The sequence below is a fragment of the Salmo salar genome, chromosome 19, assembly GCF_965601325.2.
Source record: "Salmo salar chromosome 19, fSalSal1, whole genome shotgun sequence".
Taxonomy (NCBI): Eukaryota; Metazoa; Chordata; class Actinopteri; order Salmoniformes; family Salmonidae; genus Salmo; species Salmo salar.
The window spans coordinates 76,113,318-76,128,631 of record NC_138309.1 but is presented as its reverse complement, the minus strand read 5'-3'; the positions used below and the strand labels follow the sequence as shown (position 1 = coordinate 76,128,631).

At 45.7% G+C, this 15,314-nt stretch overlaps 1 protein-coding gene across 1 annotated transcript in view; it reads right to left on the bottom strand.

Moving 5' to 3' along the window:
• Positions 1-11,109, bottom strand: part of ramp3 (Receptor activity-modifying protein 3) — a 43,013-nt gene extending 31,904 nt beyond the window's left edge. Inside the window, 1 exon segment of the mRNA NM_001141893.1 lies at positions 10,815-11,109. Within this exon segment, the coding sequence (NP_001135365.1) occupies positions 10,815-10,866 (52 nt within the window). The 5' untranslated portion in view covers positions 10,867-11,109.
• Positions 11,110-15,314: the final 4,205 nt, after the last annotated feature.

Genomic DNA, 15,314 nt, shown 5'->3' with positions numbered 1-15,314 from the left:
TTAAAGCATGTGAGGGACAGTCACTCCATGGAGGGACTTTCCAAAGAGGCTATAGCATTAACCCATTCCAACGGTTCAGAGAGGAAAGTTACTGTGGGGAGTGTTGTAGTGCTCTGGGTGTAGCTGGTGCAGAGGAGTCAGGTGCAGGACAGCAGAGATGAGTAACACAAGTAACTTTACTTAAATATTCCACGAACGTGTCGTAATACCGAGCCCACAACAATGGACCGAACATACATAAAACAATCACGCATAAAAACCATGGGGAAAACAGAGGGTTAAATAATGAACATGTAATTGGGGATTTGAAACCAGGTGTGTAAAACAAAGACAAAACAAATGGAAAATTAAAAGTGGATCAGTGTAACAGTGTAGGTTCTGTCCCTCTCTTCGCCCCAACCCGGGACCCTTGCACACATCAACAACTGACACCCCACGAAGCATTGTTACCCATCGCGCCACAAAAGCCGCGGCCCTTGCAACGCAAGGGGAAACCCTACTCCAAGTCTCAGAGCGAGTGACGTCACTGATCGAAACGCTATTAGCGCGCACCACCGATAACTAACTAGCCATTTAACATCGGTTACATCGGCAATGGCTAGAAGGCCGTTGACGTCGACGGCCGAACGTCGCCCGAACAAGGAGAGGGACCGACTTCGGCGGAAGTCGTGTCAAGTGTGGACAACGGGACACATGTAAACAGATGTCTCAATCTAAATCTGACAAAATATTTGAGGTGTTTGTTCTCTGTCTTAGCTTAAAAACATGTTTTGATTCACATAATGATCAACTCCCTCTAACATCTACTTGTTTAGGTTGGAAGTGTTCTGAGAATGTTCCACTTGTTAAAGTTGCTTGAGCGTGATGAGGATGTTTCTGGAACATGATATCGGACAATCACTGCTGAAGATACCCATTGTATGTGTCATCACTAGGATCAGTCAATATTACCAATGCAGACTGTTAGTTACAGATAACGAATCTTAAGATGACAACATGGTGAATTGGCTGGAGCTGAAGTGTCTGAGCCATTTAACCAAGGCCTTTTAAATGTAAACTCATTCCAATACGGGGGAAAGAAGAAAGAAACTGTGGGGAAAAGTCACTGAGGCATTTAGTTGATTGTCCCTGCTGTTCACAAATTCAAGCCAACTGTTTAATTCATGAAAAAAATGAAAGAATATCCTCCAGCCTCTTTCTGCCTTCAGTTCTCTCAAAACACATAATATTTAGGACAGATATTTTTACAAACACTGGCATTGCATGGCAGTCTATCAGCACATGATCTTCAGTAAGTTGATTAATACATTTAATACCATTGGCATTCTAGCAGTTACATTAAATCCAGCAACAAGGGGCCGAAAGTCAAAAGAAACTACTAATAATTAAAACAGTTTAGCTTGGCAAGGCTATGGTTTACATGAGAACCAGCATCAATATACACTCATTGGACAGTTTATTAGTTAGCTCCTACAGACAGTGAGTCACGTGGCCGTGGCTTGCTATATAAAGCAGGCAGACGGGCATCGAAAGATTCCGCTACTGTTCGATTGAACGTTAGAATGGGCAAAATAATTGACCTAAGCGACTTTGAGCGTGGTATGATTGTCGGTGCCAGGCATGCCGGTTCCAGTATCTCAGAAACGGCCGGCCTCTGGGATTTTCATACAGGACAGTGTCTAGGGTTTACCGAGAATGGAGCGACTTCCAAAAAACATCCCATCAGCGGCAGTTCTGTGGGCAAAAACAACTCGTTGATGAGAGGTCAAAGGAGAATGGCAAGAATGGTGCAAGCTAACAGGCGGACCACAACAGGCGCAGTACAACAGTGGTGTGCAGATCAACATCTCGGAACGCACAACTTGTCGGTTTTTGTCACGGATGGGCAATTGCAGCAGACGACCACACCAGATTCCACTCCTATCAGCTAGAAACAAGAAGCGAGTCCATGGCCCCACCCTGCCTGGAGTCAACGGTACAGGTTTTGGTGGCGGTGCTGTAATGGTGTGGGGAATGTTTTCCTGGCACACGTTAGGTCCGTTGATACCAACTGAGCAACGTTTTCATTCCCCAAAGTATTCAGGCTGTCCTGGAGGCCAAGGGGATCTGACCCGGTACTATATGGGTGTACCTAATAACCACTTTATGAGGTCACATACAATGGTGGTTTTAAAAACAATACCGAACACCCCATACATAAGCGAAGTAATCACTACTTTGTGAGCACAAATCAAAATAATGCAACATCTTACATGACTTACTTTGTATTGTTGGTAACTATGAGGGAGTAACTTCTGCACAAAACTTGTACCAAGGGTAGACTCAGCAATATGAAATCCTCATACACAACAGGGTGACTTTATAAGGGCACAAGGCAAGACCCAAATGCAGACACAGGAGGCAGATGGTAGAGCTCCGATATTTATTATAACAAAGGGAGTAGGCAAAGGCAGGCCGGGGACAGGTGAGAGTTCATAAACCAGGTCCAACCAGATCCAAGTCCAAAACAGTACAAGGGGATAGGCAGGCTGGTAGTCAGAAGAGGCAGAGTGGTCAGGCAGGCGGATTCGGAGTCAGGACAGGCAAGGGTCAAAACCAGGAGGACTAGAAACAAACGGAGAGTGGGAAAGATAGGTGCAAGGAAAAACGCTGGTTGACTTGGCAAACAAGACGAACTGGCACAGAGAGACAGGAAACACAGGGATATATACACCAGGGACAAGTAGGGTGGATACGGAGGGTACGGGGTAACACGAGATGGACAGCAGTAGAACTAAGGACTCTAGAGATGGGAAAAGGACCAATGAAACGGGGGGACAGTTTGCGTGACTCTACCCAAAGGGGCAGGTCCCGTGTGGACAGCCAATGCGGTAGCGGGGAGCTGGAGTCCGGGCGGCGGTCCGCTTGTTGACGATACCTAGAGTTGGTCTTGAGAAGTGCTACCCGAGCTCTTCTCCAGGTACGTCGACAGCGACGGATGATCATCTGGGCCGAGGGTATGTTGACTTCCGGTTCTTGTTCTGGGAAGAGTGGAGGCTGGTACCCCATGGAGCACTCAAAATGGGAGAGTTCCATGGCTGAACAGGGAAGGGTGTTCCGGGCATACTCCACGCAGACCAGTTGTCGGCTCCAGGTAGTAGGGTTGGTTGAGGTCAGGCATCTTAGGGTGGTCTCCAGGTCCTGGTTAGCTCGCTTTGGCTGGCCGTTAGATTGGGGTTGGAATCCGGAGGATAGGCTGGCTGACGCCCCAATAAGGGTGCAGAACACCTTCCAGAACTGAGACGAGAACTGAGGACCTTGGCAGAGGGAAGTTTTCCTTGGCAGAGGGAAGTTTGGGGAGAGGGATGAAATGAGCGACTTTTGAGAACCGATCCACCACCGTCAGAATGACGTGGAAGCCCAGTGACAAAGTCCAGAGAGATATGGGACCAGGGACGATGAGGGACCGGTAGTGGCAGAAGAAGGCCAGAAGGAGCTTGCCTTGGAGTCTTGTTCTGAGCACACACCGTGCACACGGCGATGAAGGCAGAGACGTCAGGAACCATTGTGGGCCACCAGAAACATTGTTGGAGGAATGCTAGGGTCCAGCGGGAACCTGGATGACAGGTCAGCCTGGAGGAATGAGCCCATTCCAGGACCCGGGGCCGGACTGAGTTAGGGACAAATAGCCAGTTAGTCGGGCCCCCTTCAGGTCCAGGCTGGGAACGTTGTGCCTTGCGAACCAGGGTCTCAATCCCCCAACCCACTGAGGCTGCAAGATATGAGGTAGGGAGAATGGTTTCGGAGACCGAGGGTGTGGCAGAGGAACTGTATAGACGGGAGAGGGCGTCAGGATTCAAATTTTTTGGACCCTGGGCGGTAGGAAATGGTGAAGATGACTCTTGTAAACAAGAGAGCCCACCGGGCCTGCCTGGAGTTAAGGCGCTTGGCTGTACGGAGATATTCCACATTTTTATGGTCATTCCAGACCAAGAATGGCTGTTCTACTCCTTCCAGCCAGTGCCTCCACTCTTCCAACACCATCTTGACCGCCAGGAGTTCTCGGTTGTCTACGTCGTAGTTCCTCTCTGCAGGATTTAGACGATGGGACAGGAAGGCACAGGGATGAAGCTTTTGGTCCTGGACAGATCGCTGGGACAGGATGGCCCCCACTCCAACATCAGAAGCGTCAACCTATACCACAAATTGATGGGACAGGTACGGATGGATGAGGATGGGTGCTGTGGTGAACCGATGCTTCAGGTCCACAAGGCTCTGTTGACAGCTGGAGACCATCTGAACGGTACTTTGGGAGAGGTGAGTGCAGAGGGGGGGGCCACCAGGGCCCCGATTGAAATGGCAGTAGAAGTTAGCGAAACCCAGGAAACATTGTAACTGCACCCTGGACATAGGTTGAGGCCAATCTACCACTGCTTTCACTTTTTCAGGATCATTTGGACATTTCTCTCAGCGATGACATATCCCAGAAAGGAGATTGTTGAGAGGTGGAACTCACACTTCTCGGCTTTCATGAACAATTGGTTCTCCAGGATGTTCTGAAGGACCTGTCTGACATGAAGAACATGTTCTTGGGCAGACCGGGAAAACAAACAGGATGTCGTCAAGGTAGACAAACACAAAACGGTTTAGCATATCCCGGAGCACATCATTTACCAGAGCCTGGAAGACAGCAGGGGCGTTGGTGAGTCCAAACGGCATGACCTGGTACTCATAATGCTGTCTTCCACTCATCTCCTTCGCGTATCCGAACCAGATGGTAGGCATTCCGAATATCCAGCTTGTAACAAATGGTGGCCTCTGGAGAGGTTCAAATGCTGAGGAGAGGTTGGGGGTAACGATTCTTAATCGTAATGTCATTCAGACCTCGGTAGTCAATGCACGGACGCAGGTTCTTGTCCTTCTTCTCCACAAAGAAAAACCCCGCGCCGGCAGGAGATGCAGACAGACGGACGCCTCCAGTAGCTAGAGAATCCTCAATGTACTCCTCCATGGCCTTGGTCTCCGGCCCGGATAGAGAATACAGCCGACCATGAGGTGGTGTGGTGCCTGGGAGGAGATCAATGGCACAATCATAAGGACGGTGCGGGGGAAGAGAAGTAGCATGTGCCTTACTGAACACTTCCAGGAGGTCATGGTATTCAGTGGGAATGGCAGAAACATCCAAAGCCTTGCTAACGCCCTGAGGAGGATGTCTCTGGGACGGCTGTGCTGCTTTAAGACAGTGGGAATGGCAAAATGGGCTCAAACCCAGGATGGAGCTCATGGTCCAGTCAATAACAGGGTTGTGTTTTTTGAGCCAGGAAAATCCCAAGACAACAGGAACATGAACGGGCACTGTACTATGGGTGACTCTTCCAATTGAATGGCCGTCCACTGCCCTTGCATCCATGGGGACAGAGAGGGGTTGAGTGGGAATGCCAAGTTCAGAAACAATAGTAGCATCCATAAAACTTTCATCAGCCCCAGAGTCAATGAGCACTCGAAGAGACTTAGATTGGTCTCCCCACAGCAAAAGCACAAAAAAAGGATAGCGGGTGATGGGAATTAGGGAACTCCCAGTCTGGCTCACCAGAGTACGTGTACCCACCAGAGACAAGGCTTTCCTAACAGGGCAGGTAGCTATATAATGTCCTGCCCCTCCACAGTACAGACAACAGTTTGAACTCAGCCTACGTAAGCGTTCCGCAACCGATAACTTAGCTCTTCCCAGTTGCATAGGCTCAAGAGTATCCAACTCACCCGTCGTTGATGATTCTCGGGGAACCTTGGGTGTTTCGGCTCTCCTCAGAAATACACACTTCGGGAATTTCCGGATTCCTTAGGACGAGTGCCGTCATTAGACGAATGAGTGTTCCCAAGGCCCGACCTCCTCTCACACCGCCGTTCATGTAAGTGGCCAGCAATCCTAATCGAAAGGGCGATAATGGAATCAAGGTCCAGTGGTATTTCCCAAGCAGCGAGCTCATCCATTATCCCCTCCAACAATCCATGGAGGAAGGTGTCGAACAGAGCCTCCGGATTCCAGGAACTCTCGGCGGCCAATGTGCGAAAATCTACTGTGTAGTCTGCCATACTACGGGAGTTCTGATGTACCTGCAGTAGTTTGAGCCGTCTCCTCTTCTGCCATGAATTCCGCCAAGCCCTGAGACACAGCAGATTGTTGCTCCCACACATCTGTTGCACAGGAGAGCGTCCTTTCAGATATTAGAGTTATTAAATACACTATCTTCGATCAGTCCGACGGGAATGAAAAGGGCTGGAGTTCGCAGATGAGAAAGCACTGGGAAAGGATTCTGGCAGGTACCAGAATCGCCTGCACAATGTTCCTTGAGGAGGTAAGTGGGGCTCTCGGGGAGCCGGGGTAGGTTGAACCAATCCACCACAAGTAGGAAGGTTACTGGGTGGTTGGGAGGTCTCAGATGTGGCGTGCTGCCTATGGGCTAATCCACTGATTTGTTCCATTATCGCCTTGAACCCTTGGTCGTGGCGTTCCATCAGGGAACAAAGCCCTTCCAAAAGGTCCCTAGATAGCTCCTCATGCCTCCCAATGGTGGCTCCCTGCAGGAAAACAACGTGACAGAGCTGGTCCAAGTCTGCTGGGTCTGTCATGGCCAGTTTGTACTATAAGGGCTCAAGGCGATACCTAAATGCAGACAAAGGAGGCAGATGGTAGAGCTCCGATATTTATTATAACAAAGGGAGTAGGCAAAGGCAGGTCGGGGACAGGTGAGAGTTCATAAACCAGGTCAGAGTCCAAACAGTACCAGAGTAGTAGAAACAAACTGGGAAAGATAGGAGCATGAAAAAACACTGGCTGACTTGGCAAACAAGACGAACTGGCACAGAGAGACAGGAAACAGGGATATATACACCGGGGATAATAAGCGACACCTGGAGGGGTTGGAGACAATCACAAGGACAGGTGAAACAGATCAGGGTGTGACAGACTTCCTGCTTACAAACATCAACAACGGCCCTTGAGGTATGCCTAGCATTGCCTACATTAAGAAGGCGGCAATCCTGGTTGATTTGAATGTAGTTCTTGGTTTCTGTGAGCGTTGCCATACAGGAGGGCGACCCACTGCCAAAGATGAGCGTTGCCATACAGGAGGGCAACCCACTGCCAAAAATGAGCGTTGCCATACAGGAGAGCAACCCACTGCCAAAGATGACCTTTGCCATGCAGGAGAGCAGCCCACTGCCAAAGATGACCTTTTCTATGCAGGAGAGCAGCCCACTGCCAAAGATGACTTTTGCCATACAGGAGGGAAGCCCACTTCCAAAGATGAGCGTTGCCATACAGAAGGGAAGCCCACTGCCAAAGTGGCTCTGTGACCTGCTGTGTGTAGGCAGAGAAACAGAGAGAAGTGTGCATGTGTGTGTGTGTGTGTGTGTGTGTGTGTGTGTGTGTGTGTGTGTGTGTGTGTGTGTGTGTGTGTGTGTGTGTGTGTGTGTGTGTGTGTGTGTGTGTGTGTGTGTGTGGGTGTGTGTGTGTGTGTGTGTGTGTGTGTGTGTGTGTGTGTGTGTGTGTGTGTGTGTGAGAGAGTGAGTGAGTGAGTGAGTGAGTGACAGAGCAATAATGTGAGAGAAGAGTTTGAAATCAGGCAGAGAAAACACGTGCCTTTCCATAGGAACTCAACGTTCAGCTTGCATGAAAACGTACTCAGCACCCCATTTAAGTACTTAAAACCCATATTGAGGTGTGAAAGATGGCACTGAGGGTTCACCTCAGTTTCAAATCACACTGACAGTACTCTTCCAGACGCCCACACAATCCAAGAGAGCGTACCCACTACCACATTACACAGACACATTCCATTTAAACAAAACCTGGATTTATTCCTGGCCTGCATATTCAAACTACTGTATCAGTAAGCAGACGACAATAATGCTAAACATGTCTGCTTATTGAGAGATATGAGAACAGTATGTGTTCCTTGCTGATTTTCAGGAGTGCGAGAGGAAAGCCATGGCTGAGCTGATGCGCACACACACACACGCAGGCAGGCAGGTAGGCAAGAAACACACACACACAGCACTCTGCTTTCTACACTATCCTTGGCTGATCTACAACACTGTTCAAACTCTGCCCTCTTGCCTGGGTTCCAGCTCTGCGCCCTCTTGCTCTTACAATGGGGAAGCCAAGCCAGAGGCCTGGGTTCCAACTCTGCCCTCTTGCTGTGACAGTGGGAAGCCAAGCCAGAAGCCTGGGTTCCAACTCTGCCCTCTTGCTGGGACTGTGGAAAGCCAAGCCAGAGGCCTGGGTTCCAACTCTGCCCTCTTGCTGTTACAATGGGAAGCCAAGCCAGAGGCCTGGGTTCCAACTCTGCCCTCTTGCTGGGACTGTGGAAAGCCAAGCCAGAGGCCTGGGTTCCAACTCTGCCCTCTTGCTGTTACAATGGGAAGCCAAGCCAGAGGCCTGGGTTCCAACTCTGCCCTCTTGCTGGGACTGTGGAAAGCCAAGCCAGAGGCCTGGGTTCCAACTCTGCCCTCTTGCTGTTACAATGGGAAGCCAAGCCAGAGGCCTGGGTTCCAACTCTGCCCTCTTGCTGTTACAATGGGAAGCAAAGCCAGAGGCCTGGGTTCCAACTCTGCCCTCTTGCTGTGACAGTGGGAAGCCAAGCCAGAGGCCTGGGTTCCTACTCTGCCCTCTTGCTGTGACAGTGGGAAGCCAAGCCAGAGGCCTGGGTTCCTACTGGGGGGTTGCACTCATCAGCACTATTACATTATCGGAGGCGGTGACCCATTAACAGTGCACGATCTCAGCACTATTACATTATCGGAGGCGGTGACCCATTAACAGTGCACGATCTCAGCACTATTACATTATCGGAGGCGGTGACCCATTAACAGTGCACGATCTCAGCACTATTACATTATCGGAGGCGGTGACCCATTAACAGTGCACGATCTCAGCACTATTACATTATCGGAGGCGGTGACCCATTAACAGTGCACGATCTCAGCACTATTACATTATCGGAGGCAGTGACCCATTAACAGAGCACGATATTGATTGAGTGCCTACTCAAGATGGAAGACACTGCTCATGCAAATACAGGAGCCATTTTGAAAACCTGGACAACCTGCAGAACTGAGATTTAGGTAGAGTACGTTGACAATGTGGTACTTTGCCTCAGTACAGGCATGAGTCTATATACAGCTCCAGCTGGGGACTTCATAACTTTCCAGGGGCCAAGTTCATGAGCCCACGGAGTGTATGAAAATGTTACGGGGTCATTGAAAGATTAATACAGCTTTTTCACAGATTTTCACAGCTGTTGAGAGGGCAGCTAAAATAAGAAGCCTTTTAGTGAATCCACATAAGGAAACTTACAAGACTTTTGAAACATATAACTACTAGCAAGTCTTATTTACCATTGGTCTGGCTGCTAGTACCAACCAAATGTAGACGTATAGCAGTAGAATTGTATTACAGAGATGTTTTTGAGCATGAAATGCATTCTTTTTACAGCACTACACTGGAAGCTGCTGTGGCTGATGAGCCCAAGGCATTTTCCTTGGTTATGGAATTCCGATGCCCCTTTATAACCATTATTATCTGCTAATTCAAGTAGACAGACCTTACTCAGTGGAGCAGTACTGCTTGTGCTTCAGCTCTGATCTAATTACATAAGATTCCTAAAATACATTTTACAACAAATAAATCATAGTCCCCATGTGCTCCAGACAGTTGGACTCATGAAGCTTTTGAGGATATTATGTGTGCATGTAAGATGTCCCATTTGCGTTGTTAATCTCAGAACCTTTGCATTTTCCCCTGGCCATTGGCTATTTTGCTGTGCGCATAGCCTACATGGCAGGTATCCAGGAGAGTTCTGGACAGCTTTGGGGACTTTAGTATATCCCTGATCCATAATCTTTGGGCCTCAGCTCTGAATCTAATCTCTTGGGTATTCTGAGATGGGTTCCTGTCTCCTCCTGATGAGAAAACCAGAAAAAAACCCTCCCCAAAGAGAAATCATCTCGGATCCGGGACAATAAAGTCCGATTTTTCATTGCACTTTCTATAGGGTCCAAGTCCATATAGACGATATATTACCAAAAATAAACATGAACTTGCGATAAGGGAAGATATAATTTCGCAAAGAACATTAAAATGTTAATGATTGCATATCATTATAGACAATCATAACGCTGAATACCCCCTTACAATGACAGGTAGGCCGTCATTGTAAATAAGAATTTGTTCTTAACTGACTTGCCTTGTTAAAGGTTAAATAAAACATAAAAATGTAAATACATTTAATTTCAATCGACATCCAACGTCATCATCCCTTAAAGACCCATGTTTTCACGAATTTACCTGAAAAGCATACTGGTATGGAGATTCTTACATTGTTTTATGAATTTTTATGGTATTTTACCATACAGTCTTTTACATAGCCACTAGGGTCAAGAGACAGTGGTGTTAATTTGGCGATTGACTATATTTGATCAAATATATTATGAAATCACATCAAATTGAGGAAGTCATTGATCAAGATGGATTTTATTTCATATTTTTTATTAGCCTTTTTAAAGATGATAGGCCATGCAACGTAAATATGTTATTGGCTATGGAATGAACACTGAAAGCAGTTTTGAAACAAAAGGATCTGAGAATTATTGACAGTGTTATTAATATGTTGTTATGCATTTTCATTCATTTTTTTCGATTATAAGATTCCATTTCAGACAGTGGCAACACAAAAATAGCTATTAAATCATTAAGAAATAATATATTTGAATAATCTAGAAAACTATCCAATCGACTACTAATAGCCTATAAAATAAAACACTAGAATACTCACCCAAAATTCCAACCACTAAAAGTTTAAACACAGCCAACGCATTTGTATCCATCACGTTGAGAATAACAATCCCACACACGATTCGGATTCTTTCAATGAAATCTCAACTGGGTGATAAATGTCTGTGGCAAACCATAATTATCCAAATTCAATGAAAGCACGCGCGCGCGCAACTTCTTTCATAGTTCATGTGTCAAATTTAGAACTCCGCAATACCTCCTCAAATCAGGCCCCTCCGATCAAACCTCCACATGAGATGCGCGTCCTCGGTGCTCTTGCCTCACCGTCCTTGTGCAAGCTTGCCTGCACATCTCGTTGCTAAAATGACTTCTGCGCTCTAGCATCCTATCAGAGGGAGGGAGAAAGGAGGGGAGATAGATCATCCCCTTTGTCTCCGTTCTTATCTCCTTCCATATGCAGGAAACCATTATGAAATGGACAATTTAATATGAACGATAACGATTTTATTGTATGACACGTGCATATTAAAGGTCTAATGCAGTCGTTTTGATCAAAATATCAAATCATATCTGGGTAACAATTAAGTACCTTACTGTGATAGTTTTCTATTAAAATTAGAATCTTAGCAAAGAGCAATTTCTCAAGCAAGAATCGTGCTAGTCAGGGAGTAGCAGACTGAAAACTTGCTGTTATTGGCTGAGAGGTTTGGAACTCTCTTTCTTATTGTTCTCTTAACTAATTTACTACCAGGTGATGTCACCAGGCAGGCCAATACTCCATCCCACCCAAACAGGCAGAAATTTCAGGCGGTCTTTTTCAAACTGCTCTTACACTAAAAGGGCATTATCATAATTTTCTAAATGTCTCAGTATTATTTCAACCTCATAGTGTGGAAATATATAATACAGGAAAATCACGTTTTTTTGCACTGGTCCTTAACATGTCTACTAGACTATTAGTTTAGCTGTCTACTTTACAGATTTTGTATTAAACAATCTAAATAACCAATAACTATTTGTTACAATTTTTAAATAGCTTTCAAGAATAAGCCATTGTAAAATGTTATAAATGTGTTATAGATTATTACATTTTATGTTGGACTATTCATTCTTATGCAATATTTTTGAATGGTTTAATATTCCTATACATGTCCATAAATTGTAACAAAGAATGAAATACTTGTTTATTAATAGGCCTATTGTGTAAGCCTACTCTAGGCTATAAATATGCCTAGATTTTTCATGAAAGTTATTATAAAGTGTTATCACCTACCTAAAACATGACAGAGGAAAAGTGGGCAAGCCACAAGTAGGATTGATACAAATATAAGTTGATGATGCTGTTTGTGATTTTAGGCCTAACTAAATTGTATTCAATCTAGGCCATTTTCTACATTATTATCCAAACATTTTAACCTGTCAAATGCTGCAATTCAAAGAAATGCGTGCAAAATAAAATCCATATTTGGAATATCCAAAAAAGTACTCTGAACGGTATCAAATTGAATGCATTTTATACAATCCTTTTCATGCAGATACTTTACTTGACTCATGGATTCCTTTCTGGAAGAACAACAACCCGAGCGCTATCTTGAGGATTTACTGAGAATGTCAGTGAAGCCAAATGAAAGCAGAACAAAAAGGCAATATACTTGTTTCTCAGGGGACGTATAACGAAGACGAACCATTGGTTTGGCGGGCCAAATTGAACGTTGCAACTAAATATTTATGGCAGTTAGAATAACATTGAAGATGAGGTTCCGAGCAAAAATGAATGATGTTGGTTGCCTTAATCATTTCACACGTAAGTCATTTGTAATGTTGCTCATGTATGTGGTTGTTTTTGTGTAGCTATAGTTAAACAGATAATCCACCCCCAAAAATATGGTTTGGTTCGGCACCGAGGTAAAGTTCGTTTTAAATTGGATATTCGGATTTCTCTCTTCAATAGCAAAACAGGGAAAGGGGGATACCTAGTCGGTTGTACAACAAGCATGTATATTCTGAATCAGAGGAGGATGGAAAACAATTCACACTTTTTTGTGTGTGAATTTCAATTTTTTTTCAATCTTCAATTTGTTTTTAAATGTAAAAAAAAGTGTGGATTGTTCACCATCCTCAGCTGATTCAGAATATACCTTTTGTTTTTCTATTGATCAGAGAAAAACCGAATATCCAATTTAAAACTAAGAGCACAAGCTTTTTTTGGGTGACTTTCTCAAATCATCAATAGCCTATAGTCGCATCATGCAGGCCATATACACTACATATACAAACGTATTTGGACACCCCTTCAAATGAGTGGATTCGGCTATTTCAGCCACACCCGTTGCTGACAGGTATATAAAATCAAGCACACAGCCATGCAATCTCCATAGACAAACATTGACAGTAGAATGGCCTTACTGAAGAGCTCAGTGACTTTCAACATGGCACTGTCATAGGATGCCACCTTTCCAACAAGTCAGTTCATAAAATTTCAGCCCCACTAGAGCTGCCCCAGTCAACTGTAAGTGCTGTTATTGTGTAGTGGAAATGTCTAGGAGCAACAACGGCTCAGCTGCAAAGTGGTAGGCCACATAAGCTCACAGAACCGGACCGCCAAGCGCTGAAGCGCATACTGCGTAAAAATCATCTGTCCTCGGTCACAACACTCACTACCAAGTTCCAAACTGCCTTTGGAAGCAATGTCAGCACAAAAACTGTTAATCGGGAGCTTCATGAAATAGATTTCCATGGCCGAGCAGCCACACAAGCATACGATCACCATGTGCAGTGCCAAGCGTCGGCTGGAGTGGTGTAAAGCTCGCCGCCATTGGACTGTGGAGCAGTGGAAACGCGTTCTCTGGTGTGATGAATCACGCTTCACCATCTGGCAGTCCAACAGACGAATCTGGGTTTGGCGGATGCCAGGAGAACTCTACCTGCCCCAATGCATAGTGCCAACAGTAAAGTTTGGTGGAGGAGGAATAAAGGCCTGGGGCTGTTTTTCATGGTTCGGTCTAGGCCCCTTAATTCCAGTGAAGGTAAATCTTAATGCTACAGCATACAATGACATTCTAGACAATTCTGTGTTTCCAACTTTGTGGCAACAGTTTGGGGAAAGCCCTTTCCAGTTTCAGCATGACAATGCCCCTGTGCACAAAGCGAGGTCCATACAGAAATGGTTTGTTGAGATTTGTGTGGAAGAAATTGACTGGCCTGCATAGAGCCCTGACCTCAACCCCATCGATCACCTTTGGGATGAATTGGAACGCTGACTGCGAGCCAGACCTAATCGCCCAACATCAGTGCCTGACCTCACTAAAGCTCTTGTAGCTGAATGGAAGTCCCTGCAACAATGTCCCAACATCTAGTGGAAAGCCTTCCCAGAAGAGTGGAGGCTGTAATCGCAGCAAAGGGGGGGACCAACGCCATATTAATGCACATGATTTTGGAATGAGATGTTTGACGAGCAGGTGTCCACTTACCTTTGGTCAAGTTAGTTTTTTTCTTATTTCTAATGTATTCTAAGGTTTGTATCATTCACAATTAAAGTTGCCAAATAACTCAATCTAGTTTAGAGGACCTATTTTTCAAATGATCACTTTTAAGCTCAACATAGCCACTTCATATGAGCGCACTCTCGCTCCGGAATGGGAAAAATGTCCATTTATTTTATTCATCTAAGTTCAATTGTATTCTTCTTACTATAAAATAATGGCACGGGACTCATTGTTACGCGAAGTGGAACAAGGGAACCCAAGAGCAGACTCAGACGAAGAGACTGGGATTTAGTAACCAATGTATTTATTGAAACACAGGGGGGAGATGGAGTGCAGGTCAGGGGAAGCTCGGGTGGGTTGCAGGAAACCAGGTGTGGAGGCTGAGGCTGGAGCGAGAGGGGTTGGGACAGGGTAAGCAGGTCCGGAGGGAAATCCAAGAGAGTAGTAGAGTGGGGAATTCAGGACAGAGAAGCAGGATGACGAGACGTGGAACTGGAGACGGGGACCGGAGACAGGGCTGAGATTACAATCTGGCAGTGTGGAAGTGGCAGGGCTGAGTATTTGTAAAGGTCTTGATTATGGAACAGGTTGCAGCTGGTGGGGATCTGCTCTGACTCCAGCACACCTGTCTCTGCCCACACAATCACACACACATACACACACAGAGAGAGAGGGAGAGCGTACTGGGGGAGTGGCGGCAGGTCAAGGAGACACAGGATGAGCAGTAGAGGGCGTTGCAGGAGCAGATGGGACACTCATAAGGAAACACTATATTGTCTGCTAAATGAACAAACTCATGGTATGGCGCGTCGCCAGATAACATACAGTAGGCCAACTCATATTCTGTTCTTCTGAAATACATGTTCTTCATATCATGTTTCTTTAGCCCTGCCTAAAATAAATAATGGATTTATTGTGATGTTGTATATTCAATTGATTTATTAGACTTTTGTAAATGTAGATGTTCCAAAGGAGCGCATCAGAGGTTTCTATGCGGCTTTTATACCTGGAGCCTGGAGATGCTAAACGTGTTTATGTTAATTCATGTTCAATTA